Source organism: Hyaena hyaena, unplaced genomic scaffold, assembly GCF_003009895.1.
Source record: "Hyaena hyaena isolate Hyena2069 unplaced genomic scaffold, ASM300989v1 scaffold_30, whole genome shotgun sequence".
NCBI classification, from domain to species: domain Eukaryota; kingdom Metazoa; phylum Chordata; class Mammalia; order Carnivora; family Hyaenidae; genus Hyaena; species Hyaena hyaena.
In genome coordinates this window covers 798,773-815,278 of record NW_024080662.1, presented here as the reverse complement: position 1 = coordinate 815,278, position 16,506 = coordinate 798,773, and the positions used below count along the sequence as shown (strand labels likewise).

The window sequence follows — 16,506 nt, the reverse complement described above, 5'->3', positions numbered from 1 at the left end:
AAGTTGCAGAGGAATGAGCACAGTGGTAGGACAGACGCAGGTGCTGGGATCCTCATCCTACAAGAAGAGAGTGTGATGCTGCTGCCTCCCTCTCCAGGCAGCACTACCATCCCTGCTAGACCTAGAATGGATATCCTGGAACCGGGGACAGAAGATGTTCAGGGCACTGAGGGGATAGAGAACAAAATGCAGAGGCTATCAGGGAGGCTTAAAAACAGAAAGTTCTGAGATGGACTGATTGAGAGAGGTGGGGGTTCAAGAGAAAGGGTCATTTCTCAGGGGGTCTGAGGCTATCAGTGTGAGGTGGCTGGGATCCAAGTGCCACACCTATGTTCTGAGCTGGGTCAAGCAAACTCTGCCAGCTGCTGGGCACCACCTATCTAGCTTTGGGCCAAGGACTCCCACCAGGGGAGGACCAAGTGTGAGGGCCATCTCCAGGTCACCATCCTTAAACCTGAAGAACCCAGCCCACCCAGGCGGCCACCTCAGCCAGATGTGAATGTCACAGCTGCCCAGGCTCTCCTGGCATCTACACTCATTGGATTAAAAACTCTGGCTAGAGCAAACCCCAAAGGAGTAGCAGGAGAGAAGGAGGCTCAGCAGGCCCCTCTGTGCCAGATGGGGAACGCTGGGGGCTCTTCACGGAGTCGGGGCTGGCGGCGCTCCACCTCTGGGCTAGGATCCTCACATGGGCAGAGCAAAGGCTCTGAGTGAAGAGATGCTCAGTTCCTGGGGACTTCACAGAAGGGAGTTTTCCAACCCAGCATGGAGTAAAAGGTGTTTTTCATAGGGCCTGGTAGTTAAGGCTCAATTCTCAGCTATTGATTCCTGGGACTGCTTCTCCCCAGGCAGAGGCAGTAAGTGTAAGATGCTACCTGGGCCTCTGGAGCCTCAGACACTCCCAGCAGTGCCCACATTCCTCCACCCCACCCTGGCACTGGGGGGTCCTTCTCTCTCCTATAGGTAAAGGGAGTTAATTTGTGAAGTAGGTGGAGCTGTGGCCTCACAGGCTGCTATGAGGGAGTGATTGGTGAGGCCAGTGTCCCAGGAAGATCCCAAAGTTTGGAATGGGACAATATCTGGAGCCCTCAGGCGTGACACTAGAGGGCCTTTGGGCCCCTGAGAAAATTCTCTGAAAGGCAAGAACTGAGGCATAAAGAGGATCTCAGACCAGACTCATTGTCCCCTGTCAAAGCAGGTTGTTCTACCCCATGCGTGCTCTCCAGGTGCCAGACAACAGTGACACCAATGGGCAGTCAGGAGGCTGTGAGTCATCTGCAGCTTCCTCAGCCCCAGCTCTCATCCTAGCCTCCCTCCAGCCTTTACTGGCACCTGTTGCCCCCAGCCCCGCTGGGCTGTGATAGAGGGAGATGAGGCAGGGGAGCTGGTACCTTCTTTCCACAGCAGCTCATGATGGAAAGACTGGACTCCCAAAACCCCAGAAGCCTGTGCTCACCCCATCCCATCCTAGTCGCAGGTCTAGGCCCACCATGGCCACCAGCAACCTTCCCCTTGCACCAGCCCCCCCACCATGCCTGAGATACTGCTCAGGCCTCTGCAGGGGAAAAGGAGCTCAGACTTCACTGGCTTGGAAGCCACTCAGAAACCTTCTAGTTCCCCCAGCCCATCTGGGTGCCTAGAACTTCTTCTTCTCCCTGGTGCCCCAGTCAGGAATCTGAAACCCTGAAACAGTTCCAGTTTCTGACACTCCAGCTGAGCTTGTGACTGTTTGGGTGGCTCTGAGAACAGAGCTCAGAGCTCAGGGGCTGCAGCACTGGGAGGGAGGGGGTGCATCTGTGCCACGACCCAGGAGCCCAAGTACCTGCTTAAGTAGGCCCCTTCCCCGGAGAATCCTGGCCCCAGAGGCCCTTGGCTCAGAAATATGTCGAAAGCCCCACATTCTGGTTGCACAGGAAAGCTGACACCTCTTGAGTTGTCCTCCATCTCCCTTCTCTGAGAACCCTCTCCTGCTAAGCTCCCCTCCCAAGGAGAGACCCCCTTCCCCTCCAAGCCCCTCTCTCATGAGCAGATGAGACAGTGGTCCATGAGCTTCAGGGACTCAATGGGGAAGGACCCTCAGTCTAGCAGCCCCTGGCCCCCTCCTTACTCCCCACCCAGGGCAGGGGGCTCTGGGTGACCTTAAGATTCCCAGCATGAGGTCAGAGCAGGAAGATTGCAGGCTGGAGGGGTGAAGACAGCGCTTTCCAACTAGTATGGGGACTGTGGCTGTCAGGGGTACTCTAGGTAGGACATTCCACTCATCTCTCCTGTAGCCTCAGGGTGACACAACTGATCCCCCCACAACACACACACACACACACACACACACACAGGGACCAGGGGTCTCTGGCTGAGCATGCAAGGCTATAAGACCTCCTCTATGACTGAGTAGGGATCCGCGGGACAGTGGTCAACAGGCAGATAGAGTCCAACTCTCCGGATCATAGACCCCTGATCTTTGGAACCCTGTGCTTGAGCAGAAGATTCTCTTTTAAGCTTTACCCACATGTCTTCAGGGTCCTTAGTCTCTCCATGGCAGGGCCTCCTATGGCCTGAGGTAACAGAGTAGGCCTCAGTAAAGGTAGAGAACCCCCACTCTATTTACCAGGGAGCTCTTGCTCCAAACCCAGAGTTCCATGTGTGATAGGGCAAAGAGTTGGGAACTCACAAGAGCTGAAGCTTGCTCCCCTTAGGGTGAGCTGGGGTCTCCCAACTGGTGGGATGGAGGCTATAGGGGTCCTGGGTAAGAGAGAAGAACCACCATGATGCATGCCCTGGGCCCGGTCACCGGCATCCAAGCTGCCCCCTCAGCATCAAGGGTGTGGGGGAGTAGTAGTACAAGAAGGAAATTGTTCTTGCTCTCCAGTGGAGTCTGCCCCTCTAGTGGCTATTGTGCAGTGGCCTTGATGAGTATAAATAGCCTGGGCAGTCTTGCATCTTGAAGCTGGTGCCTTGAAAGTATGGAGCTGAGGCCTTGCTGCTGGCTCATCTCTCTCAAGGCTGCCAGGGCAATGCTGGCAGGCTTTGAGGCAGGGGAGCTGGTCTCTAGGCCCTGACAGTGTGTGCGCTCGCGTGTGTGTGTGAGGGGTAGCTGCAGGTGGAGCAGGGAGCCCTGAGAGCGTCTGGGGCCTGGAGAAAGGGACAGGCATGGGCAGGGCAGTGGAAGAAGCCATTCTGGCTACTGCAAGCCTGGGAACTCAACCCACCCTCTTGGTTCCATCAAGAAGTCGCCAGGGCCCTGTAATCTGGATCAGTGCTTTGCCCTACCCTTCCTGTTCTCTGGACCCAATCCCTTTCCAGCCTCAGAGTCTTTGCATGTGCTGCTCACTTTGCCCAAAACTCTCTTCTCCCACCTCTGCTTCTGGCACAGTTCCCACCTGACAGGGTAATAGCAGAAATGTCACCTCCTGGAGAGGCTTTTTTCACCTCTTTTCTCTCTCTAAAGCTGACCTCTCTTCCCTCAAAGCAGCCTGTCTTTCTTTCACAGCATTGACCACAATTTGTACTTGATGATTCGTTGGTTCATTTACTAGTTCAAGGACCAGTGTCTGTACGGTCACTGTTGAGTCCCCTGTGCCCAGAAGGTCAAGCACACACCGGGTACGCCATAAATACTCCTCACATCAAGGATCATTCTCACTGCTCCCTCTCTAGAGTGAAGGGCCAAGGTGCCTTGCTCCCTCCTGTCACCACTGAAGGTTAAGGGGGCAGGGACAGGGCAGAGGGCAGCTTGGGCTGCCCCTGGCGTGGCATGGCCTAGAGGCAGTTTGGGATTAACTTCCTGGTTGCTAGGCAGGTCCAATCCCTGGGGCCTGCCTAGGGCTGAGGTCATGTGGGCTGTGGTGGCTCTGAGAAAGGCCGACGTGTGATCCTGTGCACAGGTGGGGTCTGCGACTGTTCTGGGGGCATGGTCGCCTCATCCAAGGTACCAGGGCCCAGGTTCACGTAGGCTGCAGGTAGCTGCACGTAGTGGTCCCCAAGCAGCCTGGCCGCCACGTGCTCCACTTCATCCACCAGCACTGAGAAGGTGGGTCTCCCTGCAGGGTCTGCAGCCCAGCAGTGCTGCATCACTGCATAGCTGTGGGGAGAGGGGGATGTCAGAGGCAGGGCACATCCCCACCTAGAGATTCTGGGCTGCCCACCTGCTCTTAATCCCCTGGCAGGCAGCATAGGGATGAGGACAGGTGACAGGGCCTAGTGCAGAGCATTGCCCAGTCAGGGACAGCTCTTCTCAGGGACAGCTCTTCTCAGCATTGTGATCACTGTTCCAGTCCTGCCTCCCCACCCTGGCAGAGGCTGGATTGCCCCAGGGGTTAAGAGCTTGGACTCCTGAGACCAGTGACCTGAGCAATGTGATCTTGGGCAAGATCCTTAGCCTCTCTGTGTCTCTGGATCCTCCTCTGATCACAGAGCTGTGGTGGCATAGGGTGGGAGGATGCCTGTGAAGTGCTTAGTTAGCTTAGGGCGCAGCTCATAGGCTATCACGGTTATCCTCTAATATCTTCTAGGAAGGAAGCCCATGTCCAATGAAATGGGGATTAGAAGTTCTGAGACATGGCCATATGGGATTCCCAGCCATTGTTTTTCTGAGTTTACCTGGTGGGCCCCAATACAAACCTCTTCATCTTGGAAATGCTGCCTCTGACTTAAATGTGCCCTACACACAATAATCTCATAATTCTCAAGAATCTGAGAGTGGTACTGGTATCATCCCAACTTTACTGTTGAGGAAATTGAGGCCTCAAACTGAGAAGGGACTTGGTCTGGTCTGCTGTGGTGGTCTACCCAAATCCCCCTTCATTCTTCTAGTGGCTGTTGCTGACTCTTGGCTAAAAGCCCTCCCTAGGAATTGCCCCAGGCAGAAAGTTGCTGCCTCCCCTAAACCCACACTGTGACCAGTGACTTATTAATGTCCACTACAAGGACCTGGCCCCTTGATCTAAATTTGGTAAAACTCTGGGGCGCCTGAGTGGCTCAGGGGGTTAAGTGTCTGACTTCAGCTCAGGTCACGATCTCCTAGTTTGTGGGTTCCAACCCTGCATTGGGCTCTGTGCTGATAGCTCAGAGCCTGGAATCTGCTTCAGATTCTGTGTCTCCTTCTCTCTCTGTGCCTCCCCTGTTCACACTCTGTCTCTATCACTTTCTCTCTCAAAAAAAAAAAAAAAAAAAATTAAAAAATAGAAAAAAAAAAAATATATATACATATATTTCTTAAAACTCCGAAGAGTCACTCCAGATCAAGCAGCCCCTGTGGGATGGGCTATAGCATCTGTGGCATCTGCATGGCAGCTGAACTTCTCCCCCCTGCCGAGTCCTGCCTCTCTGGCCCCCAATCTACCAATAAACCCCCCATATATATAGCTACAGGTCAGACTCTGTTTCAGGGAACCTGACCCAGGGTCAGACGTGTAGTAAAGATGATTTCTTTTATTTCAAACCAGAGGCATTAGTGAAATGAATAATAAAGATCAAACCCAAGGCAGGTAGGGGCTGGGAAGAAGGGTTACTCGTACCCTTCTAGAGCACAGCCTGAGACAGGAGTCATCAACTACCTTTACCTGTGACCTGGTTCTTCCTGTTTTAACCACAAAGATCTGGGCACAGATGAGGCACACATACTGCTTCTGAAGCTAAATCCCGGCACAGGCCCACTGGGCAGGCACCGTGACTGTGTCATAGTTGTCACCATGCCTTGGGAACAGGGAATCTGAAACTATATCCAGTAGGGAGATGTTGGGGGTGGGGGCTAGTGTGGGAGCTAATGGAACCTCTCTTTGAGGTTAAGTGAATGGAAAAGATGGAAAACAGGCCCCCCTTAGCGGGGGTGGGGTGAGAGAGTGCTGAGAAATCAAATCACTGGCCTCAACCCAGACTCTGAGTGGGGAGTACTGTTACCATGGCAACCATGATCTTCTCCCAGCATTTAGCCCCAAATGGCTGTGGAACCAGACCACAGATGAGGAAACTGAGGCCCAGAGAGGGTCCCTTTCCAGGTCAACCAGGGGATCAGTCAGAAAACCAGGCAAGAGCTCTGTCTCCTATCTTTCTTATATCTAAGGCCCAGCTCCCTCCCACTACCACCTCCACATACTCACAGAGAATCAGGACAATACTCAGGCTGGGGCAGGCGTCGACCCTGGGCCAAATAGTGAGTGAGGTCAAAAGGGTCAATGTGGGGGTATGGTGGGGCGCCCCGTGTCAGCAGCTCCCATAGCAGCACACCAAATGACCACTGTAGGAAGGAGAAAGGAAATTCAATTCTTACCCCAAATTTGCAGGCAGGTGGAACCCTCAGGTCCTCTATCTCCGAGTCCTCCAGCTGGAAATCAATCAGAGCCCACTCCTCAGTATCTCACAAGCATCCTCCCTCAGTCTCCTCTCTCCACCAGACCTTGCTGAGAGTTGGGCCTATAGGCCCTGTATTGTCTGCAAGGAGCTGATTAGTTCACAGTCCCCTCTTGTTATGAAGAGGGCTCTATCTTAGACATGCTCAAAAGGTGGGCAAATGGGCTGTGGGAGCTGCGCAGCTTAGGAATTCCCTGGGCTCACATCATCATCTGGAGCTGAAAGGGCAAGGCCAAGTGCTCGTCCCAGGACACTGAGGCCATGGGGACTCTGGGGCAGGTGGGGCCTCACCACATCAGACTTGGTGGTGAATCTGTAGGTCTGTAGGCTCTCCAGTGCCATCCATTTGACAGGGAGGCGGGCATGGCGGTGCTGTCGAACACTGTAGTACTCCTTGTCCAGGACACCGCGGGCCAGGCCAAAGTCAGCCACCTTGACTGTGAATGACCCATCCAGCCTGAGAGGAGTGGGGGATCACACTGAGGACTGGCCCCCACCAGACCCCAAACCCATTTACTCCAGGCCTTCACAGGGTTTCAGAGCCACTGCGTCCAATCTAAGCCTGCACTGGGCAAACAGGGAAACTGAGGCCCAGAGAGGGGAGGACATGCCCAGGGCTGCACAACAAGGGCTAGAGCATGGGCCCTTCCCTGAGGTGCCTTTAGACAGCTGCACACCCTGGTGCCCTGCCCCCCTTGCTTCACCCCAAATGCTCTGGCCCCTCACATGCAGTTCCGAGCAGCCAGGTCCCTGTGCACAAACTTCTGCTCTGCCAGGTACTCCATGCCGCGGGCTACCTGAAGTCCGAAGTTGATGAGGTCCTTCACCGTGGGGTTCTAGGGGCGCAGGTGGGTCAGTAGGCAAGGGCATAGCAACTCATCCCCAGCTGCTGCCCAGGTCTCCTGACCCCCTGAGCACTGACCCGCTGGGGTGAGCGGATGAACTGGAGCAGGTCTCCATGGTGCATATAGGGTAGCAGCACTTGGGGCAGCCCTTCAGGGGGCAGCACAATACCGATGAGAGCCAGTACGTTTGGGTGGTGCAGACCACGCATGAGCAGCCCCTCGCGCAGGAAAGCCTCTACCTCCTGCACCTCTGTAATGCCTGTGGAGTGGCTTGAGTCAGGCTCAGGGCAGGGAGACCCTTTGCTAGGGTCAGATGGGGAAATGGAGAAGAAAGTTCTCCTGTTCAGGGCTACTCAGCAAGGTGGTAGCACTGCAGGGATGGGGACCCTCCTAAGCCTCTTCCCCACTTACGACTCAGTGACTTTATGGCACAGTGGATTCGACTCTGGTCCTTGTCTATGTATTCTCCGTGGTAGACAACTCCAAAGTGGCCTGGTGAGGGGGGGGATGGTGAGAGGGCCCCAATGTCCAGGGTGCACACCACACCCTTTCATCGGCATCCAAACCTCAGAGCACCAACTGGCCAATCTGACATTAAAAACAAATAGCAGCTACATAATGACAGAGCTTGCACCCCTCCCATGCCCACTTGATCTGCACCAGAATCCACTGAAGACAGATCTAATTCCTATTTCACAGATGAGTAAATGGAGGCTCAGAGAGGTTATGTGGTATGCCCAAGGTCACAAACGTTGGTGAAAAGGCCAGATCAGAGTCCTGCCCAATACTTTTTGAGTCCATATCATCTCAGGACTCCATCTCTGCCCCAACCCCACCTGGCCTGGCCCCCACACCTTTGCCAATGATTCGGTCACTGTGGGTGACCACCCGCTCATGTGAGATCAGCACATCCTTGACCTCGGAGAGGAGCACAGAGTCCAAGTCCCCAAGCTGGATGGACTCTGTCTGCAGCAGTGGGATGCAGGACCTATCCCCACTGTCTGAGACGGATGCTTTGTGGCCCTCTGTGCAGGAGTCCAGACCATCAGCGGCAGGGGCTGCTGTGGAGGAGAGGGAGTGAGGGGCTTGTAGAGCAGAGGGTGCGGCCCCAACTTTCAGCGCCTCCCCCTTCTCACCAAGGCCATTTCTGTAGTCAGAGCCTGAGCGGAGCACAGGCAAGGGGATGGCTCCAGTGGTCTGGTCCAAGGATACCAGGTCATCTAGGTTTGGAGAAAGGACTGTGGAAAGACAGCCCCTGGTGGCCAGTCTATCCAAACTCAGTACCCAGGAGGTGTGGGTGGACCTCCAAGGCCTGAGCAGAAAGAGAACTTGGAGATACCATGTTTGGGAGGGTATAGGCTGAGTCAAGAGGGGAATGAAGAGCTCACCCAGTTGTTTCCTCCGCCGGTAGTTGAAGATCAGCGCAGTGGCCAGTGCAGCCACAAGCAGGAGCAGGGCCAGCAGGACACCAAGGAGTAGCCTCTGTGGGACCCCCTCTGGGGCTGGCCGCACCACCCTGCCCAGGATGTGACATCCATCATCCACACAGACCTGGGGGCAGGTGGCAGCTCAGGCCCAGCCTGCAAGCCCTGGGCCATGTCTCATGTGGAGGGCCAGCTGAGCTGCCTACCTGCAGTGGGGCGCCATCCTTGTCAAGTTGCAGGGAGGAGGGCAGAGGGCAGATGACCACATCCCCCCGGAGCTCATGCTGGCAGCTCTTACCACCCACGGTCACGTTCACATCCACACAATCAGCCACAGCGCCCAGCCCAATATACTGCAGAGAGTCATGAGGACTGGCCAGTGCCCCCATCTCCTCTGGGCAAGGCTTCAGCCCTAACCCTTCACCGTCCCTGCCCTCGACCCCTCATACTTACCTCAAATTTAATGGAATGTTCCTCAGGCTTCAGTGGGGCCAAGCCAGTGGTAGGTGGATGGGGTGGGGGCAGGAAACGAAAGCTGGGCAGTGTGAAGCCAGCAGCTCCATCCCCCCAGGCACTCAGGTTCCCTGTTACCCACCCCTGGGGGCTTCGGACCACATATTCAGGCAGGTGGCACCAACGCTGCTCCGAGAGGTGCCCTGTACACTGATGGGGCCCATGCAAGAGTGGTTAGCCAGGCATCCCACCTGTGGGCCACCCCAGTCTCCTCAGCCCAACATCGGGTAGAGCTGGAACTCAGGGGACTGGTCCAAACTTCCTCCCTCCTGGCTAGTGTCCACTTGGCAGCTGCCAGTGACCACTCACCCTGTTTTCCACTGCCATAAGCCCATCATGGAATGATAGCACTAGGTGCCACGCTGAAGTCAGATGCTGGCCATAGATGATGACACGAGAGCCACTGTGGAGGAAAGGAATGTGGTGGGCTTGGGGTGCTCTCTGAGGCTGGCTCCCTCATTCCTAAGAGACCAGATAGGGCAAGGGGGTGGCACTTACCTGTAGCCACAGTTGGGGCTGATGCCCAGCACAATGGGGTCTTCCAGGTAGTGGAAGGTCCAGGAGCCAGGCACCACAGCACCCCCCACCTGCAGGTGAATGGGAACGCGGGCCGTAGCAGCCCCAGGGGGCGTAGTACATAAGAGCTGCCCCTCGCTGACCCTGCAGAATGGGGTGGGAGGGGGGAATGGTCTCAGGATCACTCTCCACATGATGGCCAGCCCCACCTCTTCCAAGGGTCTGCCAATCCCTCTCAGTTCTTCTGTTGGTCATCTCCCCAACCTGCCCATTATCAATGGGTCTGTTTGAAGATAGGGTCATTAAAACTTCCAAGAAAGAGGCAGGGTGGGAATAGGTTCCCCACAGCCTTGGCGAGAGCCAAACTCTGGGATGGGCCCTCTTACCATCCCCAAATCACCTGTGGGCTGGAGGGGGCAACAGACCCTTCTTCCTAGACCTGCTCCCTACACTGACCATTTGAGCTCTTCTCTTCCTGCCCTGGTAGGATCCAAGTCCCACCTGGTAAGGGCTCCCTGAGTGGGGAGCCCTGTAGCCTCCCCTCCCCTTGCATGTTGGCACTTACTGTTCCAGCGGGCACTCAGTCCCATTGATCAGCACAGCCTGGCTGGTGCCTAAAGACAGGCCCTGGCCTTCAAAGGTGAGACGGGTGCCCCCTGCCCGTGGGCCATAGAGGGGTTCTACTGCTGTCAGCACCGGCTCCTAAGAGGATATAGAGGTGGCTTAGCTTGGCATATAAGGCCTTCCACTCCAAGCCCTTCCTTGCCCATATTGCTTGGCTGGCCAAGGGTACGGACACGGCAAGGTGGCCTCACCATGAAAGAGAAGCCTTGCAGCATGGAGGTGCCATCCACCCGGAAGTGTCTGCCTGGTGGCATGTTGGTCACAGTGAGGCTGACGTTGGCAGGCCCGGCTGGCTGTATGCCCAAGGGCTCCAGCTCACACTCAAGCTCCTCTACAAAGTCTTTCCGGGGCACTGGGCTAGGGTACCAGGGGAACCCAAGGTCAGCCAGGGGTCACACGGCCTGGCTGCCTGCCTCCCACATACCACAGGTCTCCTCTGAGTCTGAGGATGGTATCTCTTCACCAGTGTCTTCCTCCAGGGTAAGCAGGATCTGGTGAGGCAGGGACTAATCTTGCCTAGTCCCAAGACTCAACAGACAGGTAGGACATACGCAGGCTCAAGCAGGGACAGAGATGTCTCCTCAGACACCAGGCAACCAGAGCCACTGCAGCTTGCCTGATACCTCCTTGCCCCCATTTAAGCACAAGACAGTGTCTCACAGGGAAGGGGACGCTTGGTCACCCCTGTCAGGGATAGGAAGGGCAGAGACCAGCTTGTACCTGATGTTTGGGCTGTCCTTGGGCAGCAGTCGGCAGGGACTCTGGCCCACGGTGACCTGATGGGTGCCCTCAGGCACCAGATCATCAGGGCGCAGGTAGAAGTTGGAGCCACATAGGGTCAGCCTTGTGCTGCCCCTTAGGGGTCCACTCTGGGGGTAGAACTGAAGAGGGGGAGAGAGCCTGAGTCCCTGTGTGGGTCCGGGCTCTCAGCTATCTGCTTTTCCCAGAGTTTTCCGCCATGCCCCTTGCCTGCCCTCCCTCCAATCTCCCAGGTCACTTGTAGTCCTCACTCAGGCACTTTTCTGCCTCCAAGTCTTTGCATGTGCCATCCTCCCCTTGTTGATACTGAGGACATTCCAGGCCTGACAATCATGGTCAAGACATGCTGACCCCCACCCCAGGCCCAGCTTGTCCCACCCTTACCTGTGCCCCGCCAAGCAAGCCATACCTTGGTAAGCTCAGGTGGACAGTGATCTTGTTGCCAGGAGCCAGGACACTCCTTCTGCTGGCCACACATGCCCCCACACCAGCCACAGCCCATGAAACGCTGTGCCCGCAGACAACTCCCACAGGTGAGGAAGTGGCGGCAGCCAGGGCCCTGGATAGGTACCTGGAAGACCTTGGAATGGCAGACAGGTGGTTCGGGGTGGCTGGAGGGAAAACTAGGCCCCAGAGACTGCCTGGTCCCATTGTAGGTCAGGCATTGTATATCAATGCCTCCCTGGATTGGATGGGGAGGCTTTGTTTCCACAGTTACCCCAGTCCCACCTTACCTGCTCCCCAGAGGCAAAGAACAGGTGGTCTCCAAGGCGACGGACATCTCGTTGTATGGGCTGCCCATTGCTGCCCAGTGAGAAGTTGGACACATATAGCAAGTAGTTGAGAGATCTGGCTAGCTCCACCTGGGATAGGTTAGCTGTGAGCAAAATTGTAACAGGGAAGGGGACCCAGGAACATGGAGCTGTGGAGATGGGGGTCCTACCTGCAGGAGTCGCCCATCAGCTGTGCCCATGTGGGCCACTGTGACATTGGCAAGGCGTGTCACATGCAGTGCAGTGACCTGCACTGGTCCTAATAGCCCATTGAAGAGGTCCACACGTGATAGGCTGCCGCTGACCAGCAGAGGGAAGTGATGGCAGCTGGTGTTGGGGTTGGGGGCCTCCAGGCCAGGCTGAGGAGTGTCAGATAAGGAGTCAGGGCTCATCCCCACACACTCACCCCCTGAGATCTCTGTCAGTGACCACAGCAGCCCAAACCCCCATCTGTTATCTGGCTTGGCTAGATAAGGCCCCAAGTCTGTCATTTACCCACCTCCTCCCACCTGTGGGGCTCTTAGAGGTAGTAAGGCCAGGAAGGAAAGCCCAGGCTAGAAAGCCAACTTCCCCTATGTCTTGCCCTGACCTGCCATGTCTATTCTGATAATGACTTAGAGTCTCACAGACCCAACCTCATTCTCTCTTACAACCGCTATGTAAAGTGGGTGCTCTCAACACCCTTATTTTGCAGATAAGGAAATGAGCTCAGAAAGCATTTGGTCACTTGTCCAAGGCCTAATAGGCCTTCAGGAGAGGAGCCAGGTAAGAAGTCAGTCTTGACCAGAGTCCTCTTCCGCCCCCTGCTGGTTATTCCCTGCACTGCAGCAAACCCTGTCCCCTTTTTGGGCTTCAGTTTCTCTCCAGCCTAAGGTGGCTAAACTCTGAACTTAATTGGCCAGCATGGAGCTGGTAACATGGTCCTTCTCCCTGAGACTCCAAAGATCTTCCTACACCTCAAGCTGCTACCTGTATCTCCTTCAGGGTACAAAAGGGAAAAACCAAGGCCTGAAGGCTAGGCCCCAGGGATTGGGAAACACCTGTCACCTGCTCTTAACAGGAGGGTGTTTTGGGGGTCTGCACTCAAGGTCCCAAGGCAGGATTGTGGAAGCTTCTGGGAAATCAGATCAGGGTATGAACGCAAGGTATTGGAGCTGGGTGCAAAGCACAGGCAGGGCTCAGTAGCCCTAGCGGCTTGCGACATTCCCTTGCCAGCCCTGAAGCTCCCATCAAACCAAGTATGCTTAACTTAGTCCTCAGACCTCAGTGCTGATCAGGAGCCCTGAGGGTGCAGAGCACAGAAACTCCACACGATTGAGGTCTGTAGCCTGGCTGGGTGGGAACTGGGACTCTGTCCTCACTTGAGGTGGGAAAGGGGCCTGGCCTTAGCCGGAAGCCAGCTAGGTGTTTTTAGCATGACTCAGGGACAGGTGGGGCTGAGCGTTGGCAAAGAGGCCCTACCCCAGTCAGGACCACACCCCTGTCTGCTTGCCCCCGGGTTCCAGGGCCTTATCTCTGGGTTTTCAGGTTTGTCTATGAGCCTGTGGCTCCTGAGAACATGACTTCAGTGTCCAGTGCCCCACAGAGGAGGGTGACTGCTCCAGAGTCAAATCCCACCTGAACCCGTGGAAGGCAGGTGCCAGCTCAGAGCCCCACGGGCTTCCTTAGGCCAGCCACAAACAGCACACAGTGGGTGTTGCCCTGGAGGCTACAGGCCCAGTCACTGGACAAACACTGTACAGGCTGGTTCACAACACCTCCCTGGCCAGCTTGTGGGCCGTCTTGAGATCAGTCTTCCTCAAATCTAGCACTGCCAACTCATGCTGAATGTCTTCTGACCCACTGACCACTAGCCAAGTCTGTGAGAGGTTCAGATTCCCCAGAAGGAAAGAGAGGAGGGCAGACAGGGCTGTCCAGGCCCAGATGAGGGCTCCCCACCCATACGGCCTCCTCAACCCAGATGGACCCAGCTGAGGGAGGGAGGCTGTAGATGCCCTACTCCTCACTGTTTGTACATTCTCCTTCCACCTCTGAGGCATTAATGAGAGCTAGAAAGGAGTCAGTGGGGAACATCACAGAAGTATCAGGGTCACAGTGCAGCCAAGGACACAGAGCAGTGACTGTGAGTCAGCTCACTGAAAGACCATTCATCCAACGTTGTTCACCCATTGCCTTGGTTTAATCTCTTACAAGCTAGGGTAGGACTATTTCAATGGCTCGAAAGGGTTGGTTTTGGTTTTGTCCTTAGCATTTTAAGGAATGTCCTGTTTAACTCTGCTCCAGATCCCTGACACCATGGATGGAGAGAACCTGGGTACAGTCTGCTGGAAAGAGCCCCCAATTTAGCAATGGCTGGGAGACCTCCTGCTTGGGGTGAGATGGTGAGCTGGAGCAGGACCCCAACCATAGTGGAAGAAAGTCTGGGACTCTTTCATGGTGAACCAATCCCAACCAGCCCCTCCTAAGCCTTTACTCATCCCCAGATGTTTACAGTTGCTTGCACAAGACTGGGTGAGCTTCCTGGAATCTACTAGAGCCAAGTCGCCTTACCATCATGTCCTCAGTTCTTCCCCAGTCACCCCACAGAAAACAATAGGGAAGAGTTTGTCTGTGAAGCCCAAGCCATGCAGGCTCTCTGACAAGCTCCCAAACTTCCAAGGCCCAGGAGGCTCCCTGGAATGGGGGTGGAGTGGGGGCATCCTCTAACAGCTCCTGCCCCACCCTCTGTGGAAAGCAGAACAAAACAAGTGCTTCCAAAGGAAAAGAGAAACTGTGCTGGTGAGCAGCTGTATCTGTGTGACTCTGTTAGCATCTGCTTGTGCAGGAGGCTGTTTCTCTGTGTATGTCCCTGAGGGTACGTGTGGTGGGCAGATAAGGGGATCTCATCATTCTACCAGGAGTTTGGCAGTGTCTCTGCCAGAGACAGTTGTGATGCAGTCTGGTTCTCACACAATCTGGGAAACTACCTAAAAAAAATCAGAGGCCATGGTACCTAAGAGAGAGAGTGAAAAGAGCAAAATGGAGGAGAAAACAGAGGCTAGTCTGGCTAGTAGGTGAGCCCCCAGTTTGGCCTGTGCTTGGCTGATTCTCTCACACCCTCCACTCCCCCACCCTGCCCCCCAGCACTATGGAACTGGGTGGAAGAGAAAACTTCTTCCCCCCTGTCCTTCCATCCCAGACCCTCTTACTGGATTCTACCACCTGCTCACAGGTGAAGGCCCCTTCTTTCTGCTCACCGGGTTGGGGCAAAAACTAGGCGACTGGAAGAAGTCGAGGCCTCGCCGGATGCCAGGGGGTACAGGAGGCTCACAACAGCGTTCCACACCCTGCTGGATGAGAGTGTCCACTAGGTCGATGGGAAAGGCACAGACGACAGAGCTGGGATTCACACCGGGGCTGCTGTCTCTGCTAGTCCCGAAGACGCCAAATAGCACTTCTTGGCCCTCAGCGATGCTCAGCTCAGCAGCCAGCTTGCTGCCCACTGGAGCGGTGTGGGCCACCCTCAGCACCGGGTAGGGCTGCCCTCCCTCGGGGGACCCGCGCCGCCGGCGTTTGGGCGCGAATCGGCAGTCGAGGACCAGCTCGCGGTAGTCGCCCAGCTCGGGCTCAACAGCGCTGAGCCGTGCCAGGCGTGTGTGCAAGGCTCCCGGGGCGGCTGTCACGCGGGCCCTCTGCACCGTCAGGAAATAGACGAAGGCTCCGGCGTGGAAACTGTACACGTACTCAATAGGATAGGAAGCGAGGTGCTCAGGCAGCACGGACAGTGCCGCAAACCCGGGTGCAAATCCTGAGGCATCGGCCTTGAGGCGCCGGATGGACACTGAGCGGGGGCTGAAGCTCGAGGCCATCGTCGGGTCCAGTGAGGATGCCACGTAGAAGTAGGAGGCATGGCCCTGCTCAACCACGGTCACGAGGGTGCCCAGAGGACTGGCCACACAGTCAGGGCAGTCCTCGGGCTGGTTGTGGTTGGCAGAGAAGAGGCAGGCTGGCGGTGCCAGGTGCAGGGCTGTCCCTTGGGGCTCTAGCTCGTGCAGGAAGCAGCGGCCATGCAGGCTGGAGCCGCAGCTGACTAGTGCGGGCAGCACCGGCTCCAGCACCAGCACCCGTGCATCTGTGTCTCCCTGTGGGCCGTGGGGGCCCGGACCACAGGCCGCACACGTCTGGCAGCCAGGGTCCCCAACAGGGCCTGTGGCCAGGCTCTCTATTGGCTGCAGGCCAGGCCCAAGCACGTGCAGGCGATTGCGTGTAGCCACGAACACGGCACTCCCATCTCTGCCGCCCTCGTAGGTCGCTATGGCCTGTACCGGACCTCCGGCCGAGAAGCTGGGCACCTTGTACTCCACGTCAAAATTGCGTAAGGCGGCGTAGGGGGTGCGCGGGCACTGCCAGGACCCTCCGGTCAGCAGCGGCGACAGCAGGAGCAGGAGCAGTAACAATGAAGGCTGCGACAGCGGCGAGAGAAGCTCCATCGAGGCCCAGCTGGGGCCCCACAGGGATTTCCGGAGGGAGGCCGGGGCCTGGTTGGGAGCAGACTCGAGGTCCCGACTGGGACCTGAGTCCACAGCCGGTCCTGAGAGCCCTCGGGCAGCTGACCCACACCCAGCGTGACGCCCAGCGCCCTCCCCTGCCCTCGGGTCTGAGCACCTGGCACCAGGAGAACACACACACCGCCAGTGAACGGAGAGGCCCCCTCACCTGCAGCCCGAG

The 16,506-nt window shown here is 56.3% G+C and overlaps 1 protein-coding gene across 7 annotated transcripts; it reads right to left on the bottom strand.

Moving 5' to 3' along the window:
* Window positions 1-3,503: 3,503 nt before the first annotated feature.
* On the bottom strand, window positions 3,504-16,434 carry MST1R (macrophage stimulating 1 receptor). Of its 7 annotated transcripts, none has more exons than XM_039228358.1 (20): window positions 15,036-16,434; window positions 11,970-12,158; window positions 11,761-11,889; window positions 11,436-11,606; window positions 10,988-11,148; window positions 10,459-10,624; window positions 10,209-10,345; window positions 9,626-9,787; window positions 9,437-9,530; window positions 9,068-9,277; window positions 8,821-8,967; window positions 8,579-8,741; window positions 8,327-8,428; window positions 8,045-8,251; window positions 7,602-7,682; window positions 7,268-7,449; window positions 7,072-7,181; window positions 6,637-6,802; window positions 6,096-6,232; window positions 3,504-4,078 (listed from the first exon to the last, which is right to left on the bottom strand). In XM_039228358.1, exons 1-20 carry the CDS (start codon window positions 16,266-16,268, stop codon window positions 3,829-3,831), a joined length of 4,197 nt encoding a protein of 1,398 aa, XP_039084289.1. In that variant the 5' UTR covers window positions 16,269-16,434; the 3' UTR covers window positions 3,504-3,828. The 7 variants fall into 7 exon arrangements, with proteins under 7 accessions (XP_039084289.1, XP_039084290.1, XP_039084286.1 ...); XM_039228359.1 differs by having other exon boundaries at window positions 8,327-8,410; XM_039228355.1 differs by having other exon boundaries at window positions 8,327-8,741.
* Between the last annotated feature and the right edge of the window lie 72 nt (window positions 16,435-16,506).

What these genes read in the sequence shown, in the direction of transcription:
- MST1R (XM_039228355.1), bottom strand. Translation starts at nt 16,268, where the DNA reads ATGGAGCTTCTCTCGCCGCTGTCGCAGCCTTCATTGTTACTGCTCCTG. An exon ending in TGCAAGGCTTCTCTTTCATG is followed by an intron (nt 10,346 to 10,458) that starts GTGAGGCCACCT and finishes ATATCCTCTTAG; the next exon opens with GAGCCGGTGCTGACAGCAGT. An exon ending in AGGATGGCGCCCCACTGCAG is followed by an intron (nt 8,742 to 8,820) that starts GTAGGCAGCTCA and finishes ACCTGCCCCCAG; the next exon opens with GTCTGTGTGGATGATGGATG.